This window comes from Meleagris gallopavo, chromosome 11, assembly GCF_905368555.1.
Source record: "Meleagris gallopavo chromosome 11, MGAL_WU_HG_1.1, whole genome shotgun sequence".
Classification (NCBI taxonomy): domain Eukaryota; kingdom Metazoa; phylum Chordata; class Aves; order Galliformes; family Phasianidae; genus Meleagris; species Meleagris gallopavo.
In genome coordinates, this window is record NC_139414.1 from 11,309,639 (window position 1) to 11,315,754 (window position 6,116).

General features: G+C 54.6%; 1 protein-coding gene across 2 annotated transcripts; it reads left to right on the forward strand.

The window, feature by feature from the left end:
* The first annotated feature begins 2,423 nt into the window (after positions 1-2,423).
* On the forward strand, positions 2,424-5,881 carry ZIC1 (Zic family zinc finger 1). Of its 2 annotated transcripts, none has more exons than XM_085232784.1 (3): positions 2,424-4,197; positions 5,007-5,170; positions 5,582-5,881. In XM_085232784.1, exons 1-3 carry the CDS (start codon positions 2,973-2,975, stop codon positions 5,777-5,779), a joined length of 1,587 nt encoding a protein of 528 aa, XP_085088910.1. In that variant the 5' UTR covers positions 2,424-2,972; the 3' UTR covers positions 5,780-5,881. The 2 variants fall into 2 exon arrangements, with proteins under 2 accessions (XP_085088910.1, XP_085088911.1); XM_085232785.1 differs by having other exon boundaries at positions 2,424-3,945.
* Positions 5,882-6,116: the final 235 nt, after the last annotated feature.

Genomic DNA, 6,116 nt, shown 5'->3' on the forward strand with positions numbered 1-6,116 from the left:
AAGATTTCCCCATTACGCTGACAACTCGGTCCCATCGCTCCGGTTAATTTTAGAACCAAACGCAGAGATTAATGGGACGTCCGCACAGGATCACGTCCCGCAGAGGCGCGCAGGGCGGGTGTACCTGTTGCTCTAAGCTACTGCAATTCCTCCGAGCGGATTTTGCAGAATGAACGCGTACGTGTAGATTCAGCCCCTCATTATTCCGAAAAGCTGCAAAGCCTCCCAAGCTCCAAGAGACAAATTACATAATACATCTGCTCTGGAAGCGATCCTCACGCACTGAGCACAGGCAAAGTGCATCTGCAGATAAACTGCAGCGGAGCGCTCCTTGAAGGCATATCAAAGTTTATTTGTTGCTCGGTCGTTGGTTGCTTTCCTCCTTGGGCTGCATCCATTGCCACCCCTCCTGGCACCGTGCGCTTCCCAGCGCTGCTGGCGGTGCCGCTGCCGCCCGCTCCGGTACCTGCGCGGCGGTGGCTGCCCGCGCCCTTCATTAGCACCGGGAGTTGAAAGTTTCTTTGTTTGCCACCACGAATTGGAGGGGCTCAGATTTAGTTGCGAATAAGCCAAGTGAAGGGCTGAACAAAGGCGAAATTGAAGGATTCCGAGTCTTAGCGAGCTTTTTGTGTTTTCGTTACTAGAAAATAATTAGACCTAATGAATATGCAGGCGACCGAGTAAATAAACAATTTGCCGGGTTTCTGTGCGCGTACACACACATGTGCACGCACGTAAGTGTATATACACACACGTATGCATCTATTGTAAAGTTTCGCGAGGTCTGTTTTTTTTTCAGAGGCGAAGCATCGTTTAAAATATTGTACAAATGTTGCTCGGCTTAATTGATTAAGCCACAAAGGCTTTCTGCTTTAAATATCACACTTCTACCTCTCGACAATCATTTTAATATATAGTCAATGGCTCTTTGTAGCGAGAACAAAAAAGAACTATCCGCAGATTTTCAATAGACTTTGAGCTGGGGAAAGACAGGTTAATCGAGGGTTGCATCTAGAAAACAACCAAGTGTTGTATGTTTGCACTGAATCCAAATGTCTGCATTTTTCTAACTAAATCAAAGGGAGTGTTATTTCTTTTTCTGCTCACTCATCTGAAGGTAAGTAAATTTTCCCTGGCGATCAAAAGCCTGGTCAGCAACAAAGGCACCGCCTGCTTTTTCCACCGTCCTGGTGTGGCAAGTTGAGGAATTTCAATAACTGTGACAAGGGTGACTGATTTGTGAACTAGAAAAGGTTTGGATGTCAGAAAATTTACATTGCTCCTATCGATGGTTTGAAATGAAATAAAAATAAAGATAGATGGGAAAGGGGAAAAAAAAAAAAAAAAAAAAAAAGGATGCGGGAGTTTCATGCATCAGAGCGAGGAACGATGTCTGCTTGGGAAATCCACAGTTTTTACCTGAATGAAAGAGACCCCGTAAAAAGAGCGAGAGAAAAGGGGGAGAGAGAGAAAAGAGAAAAGAAATAACAGAAAAGGGAAGAAAGAACAACAACAGAAGTAGAAAGTGAAGAGTTCTCACCCACCTGCGTGTTGATGGGGGCAGAAAACAAGATTTATTTCAGAAAAGTGGTGGAGGACAGAGGCAGCTCCCCCCAGAATCACGCCTGTTGGCTACAAATAAAGCCCAGCGCACCCAGCACCTACTCTCGGAGAGTTCCGGTATTAACCAGGCGGCAAACAGCAACTTCAAAAGCAGCGAGTCACTACGGGGCTCCTCTTTTCAGAGCCTAAAAAGTTGCTCAGTGATCTTAAAAAATCGGGATCACCACGAAACCATCATTACCGTCATTATAGGAGTGCTGGAGCGAGAGGGGCAAGAGAGGGAGACAGGGGGAGAAAGGAACCCAAAGAATAATCAAAGATTTTTTGTTGTTGTTGTTTCCTTAACACACATAGACACAAAAAGATGCGTTGCAAATATTTTCGTGGGGGGGGGGGGGGGGGGGGGGGAGGGAAAAAAGGTTTATTATTAAAAAAAAAAAAAAGAAAAAAAAGTTGCTACTCCTGGAAGCCCTGTTTGTCCAAAGGGCTGTCAGGGCGCTCACAATACCTGCGATTGATGAGGCGGAGCGGCCAATCAGCGGCGGGCGGCGGCCGTGCGCGCCCCTCGTTGGCGGGGCCGGGGGGAGTTACGCGGGGAAGGGGGAGCCGCCAGCAGCCAATCAGCGCCCACGTCCGCCCGCACGTCGCCCCGCCCCCGGCTCCCATTCATCAAGGGGGGGGCCGGTGTCGTCCTTTCAATTCATTTATCTGCAGGAATGATTGCCGCTATCAGTCTCGCGTTCACCGCCCGGCTGAGGAGGTGAAAGTTTCTCCCCAGGAAGATAAACCGCAAAAGACAATATTGTGCATGATTTGCGCCTTTTTTTGCAAAGCGAAAAAAAAAAAAAAAAAGGCAAAAAAAAAAAAAATAGGGGAGAGTGTGGGGAAGCTCGAAGAGGAGAGAGAAACAATCTCTCGGCCACTTCGCGACATTCCTATAGCCAAAAAAATCACTGAAGGAAGTTTCTTTTTTGTTTTGTTTTTCTGCTGCCCGCGCCGAGCTCTCGCCGTTATTGTTATTTGCGGGCAGTTTCTTTTTGCGCCCACCCCAACCCCCCTCCCCACTTCAGCCTCCCAGAAAAGTCAAAGCAGAGAGACAGTGAATATTTTTTTGGGGCACCTTTTTTTATTATTATTATTTGCGACTGCGAAGATTTCTTTCCCCCCTTTCCCATCAGCCTCTGGTTTTTTTTTTGTTTGTTTTTGTTTTTTTTTTCCTCCCCCCCTTTTTTTTCTCCCCCCCGCGCTGATGCCGAAGGGGGTGTTTTTGATGTGGTTGCTTTGGTGGTGATCGTCGCCGACTTTCCAGAGAGGGTGTTTTCGCCGCTGCCGCCGCTGCTGCTGCTTCTCTCCGCGTTGTGTGCGTGCGCGCGTGCTTTTTTTTGGGTTGCTGCATCGACGCTGGGAAGATGCTTCTGGATGCTGGACCGCAGTATCCCGCCATAGGAGTCACTACGTTCGGATCGTCTCGCCACCACTCCGCGGCCGATGTCACGGACAGAGAAGTGGGGCTGGGAATCAACCCCTTCGCCGACGGCATGGGCGCCTTCAAACTCAACCCCGGCGGCCACGAGCTGGCCTCGGCCGGGCAGACTGCCTTCACCTCGCAGGCTCCGGGCTACGCGGCGGCGCTGGGGCACCACCACCACCCGCCCCACGTCGGCTCCTACTCCAGCGCCGCGTTCAACTCCACCCGGGACTTTCTTTTCCGCAACCGCGGCTTCGGGGAGGCCGCGGCCGCCAGCGCCCAGCACAGCCTCTTCGCCTCCGCCGCCGGCGGCTTCGGCGGCCCGCACGGACACGGCGATGCCGCGGGACATATACTTTTCCCCGGGCTGCACGAGCAAGCGGCCGGCCACGCTTCGCCCAACGTGGTGAACGGGCAGATGCGCCTGGGCTTCTCCGGAGACATGTACGGTCGAGCCGAGCAGTACGGCCAGGTCACCAGCCCCCGCTCCGAGCACTACGCCTCGAGCCAGCTGCACGGCTACGGCCACATGAACATGAACATGGCAGCGCACCACGGGGCGGGGGCCTTCTTCCGCTACATGCGGCAGCCCATCAAGCAGGAACTCATCTGTAAGTGGATTGAGCCCGAGCAGTTGGCGAACCCCAAAAAGTCCTGCAACAAAACTTTCAGCACGATGCACGAGCTGGTGACTCATGTCACCGTGGAGCACGTTGGAGGACCCGAGCAGTCCAATCACATATGTTTCTGGGAAGAGTGCCCGCGGGAAGGGAAACCTTTCAAGGCCAAATACAAACTCGTAAATCACATCCGAGTCCACACAGGTGAAAAACCTTTCCCCTGCCCTTTCCCAGGCTGTGGCAAAGTGTTTGCTAGATCAGAGAATCTCAAAATACACAAAAGAACTCACACAGGTACGGTAACCTTCTCTGTAGCCTTTCTGTCCGCGCGTGGACGCGTGGGGCCGGGTCGGGCCGGGCCGCTCCGGGGCCATTCGCTGCTCCCAGGGCCGCGGAGCTGCACGGCGGTGCGGGCTCGAGCTCGGGCACGGCGGCGGCCGCGACAAAAAGCGAGCGGTGCCCGGGAGGCGGAGGGGGAGAGAGGCGCGGTTTGCTGCCGGAATGGTGAGGGCAGGGGGGGAAAAAAACCGCAGCGACCTGGTCCTGGTAAATTTATAGGTTTTAATTAATAGTTCTTCGGCAGTTTTGAGTGTGGCGCGATGAGAAACGGTGCTAAATACTGCAGGCGGCTCATCCGTCTCCCCTGTGCGATTCAGGGGCTGGTAAATATTTAATTCCGTGGAGCGATTGGAAATCAAGCGAGCCGAGCGCGTTCGCGTGTTATTGTTGTGCGGAGGAGGGCGGGCGCCGGGGGCCTGAGAACTTTTCCCCGCCGCGGGAGGCGGCCGCGCTGCTCTGGGCCGGGAGCGCTCCCCCCCGCACCGCCCCGCGCCGGGCTGCTCCGAGGGTTCGTGGGGCTGCGGCCGCCGTGCGTGCCTCGGTCCGGCCGGGCCGCGCTCGGTACTGCGGAAAAATACGGGGGAGGGGGCCGAGGGTAAAATATCACGAGAGCGAGGCGTGAAAACGGCGAGCAGACGCTGAGATCGGGTGGAAATAGCGGCACGCCGGCTCTGCCTCTCGCTTCGAGCACTGCGAGAAAGGAGCGGGAGCTGCGCCCGGGGCTGGGCTGCAGCTGGAATTCGCCCCTGCGAACAGAGAGAAGGGAAAAAGAAAAGTTCTTGGGTGCTCTACCCCTCCCCCCATTTGGAAATGGGCTCCGAGAGCGGGTCGGAGGTGCGGATAGGACAGAAGAGAGCAGGAAGGTTTGGGGCTTTGAGCCCCGCTGAACTTAGAAAGTTGCGAGTGTTTGCGGTGGAGCCCCGGGCTCCCGTCCGGCGCTGCGGTGGGGGCGAACAGAGATCCGGCGGCCCTGCCTAATCCGATCCGTTTTTTCCCCCTCCTTCCCTCTGCAATAGGTGAAAAACCATTTAAGTGTGAATTCGAGGGCTGTGACAGGCGCTTTGCAAACAGCAGCGACCGCAAAAAGCACATGCATGTGCACACTTCCGACAAGCCCTATCTCTGCAAAATGTGTGACAAGTCCTACACGCACCCCAGCTCCCTCAGAAAGCACATGAAGGTAAATGGAGGGCGCCCGCTGTGCGGGGCGCTGCGGCTCCGCCTCGGGCCTGGCCGGGGGAAGGGGCTGCGGGGACGGCCGCGGGCAGCACCCGCCGGGCCGTAGGGAGCGGTGCCCGCGGGCGGAGCGAGGAGAGAGGCGCGGGGCCGCCGAGGAGAGCCGAGCCCCGGCCCGGAGACCGCTCGGGGCCGCCCCCGCCCCGCCGCGCCGGGCAGCGCCCTTTGAGCGGCCAGGGAGGGAGGGGGGGAGACCCGGCGCGCAGGGCCCGGTCCCGAGAAGAGCCCCGAGGGGGGCACCGGGCCGCAGCTCGGCGCCGGGTGCCGATGTTGGGCGCGTCCCCGCGGAACGCCGCCGCCACCGGGGCCTGGGGCCGCCGCCGCGCTCTATTTCTGCCCGGGTTCTCTCTTGCAGGTCCATGAATCGTCCTCGCAGGGGTCCCAGCCTTCTCCCGCCGCCAGCTCAGGCTACGAGTCCTCCACCCCTCCAACCATCGTGTCTCCATCCACAGAAAACCAGACCGCCAGCTCCTTATCCCCTTCCTCCTCCGCAGTCCACCACACGTCCAGCCACAGCACGCTTACATCAAATTTTAACGAATGGTACGTTTAAAACGCTAAAACAAAACAGCGAAAAAACACAAACCGAAACAAAACAAAAAAGCCCCAAGCGAGCGAATCCAGACCCTATTTAAAAGACTCCAAAAATAATGAACACTCTGAAATCAGAATTAAAAAAAAAAAAAAGCAAACAAAAACAAAATGCTGCCAGTAGACCCAGGACTGAGTAAAATGAAGACTCATTTTTTTGTTTGTTTGTTTGTTTTTCCTTTTTTTTTCCCTCTCTTTTATTTCTCTCATTTTTTTTCCTGTTTATTTTTCCTTTTCTTTTTTTTTAATTAATTATTATTAATTTTTTTTTTTCCTTTTTACTTTTTGGACTGTTCAGC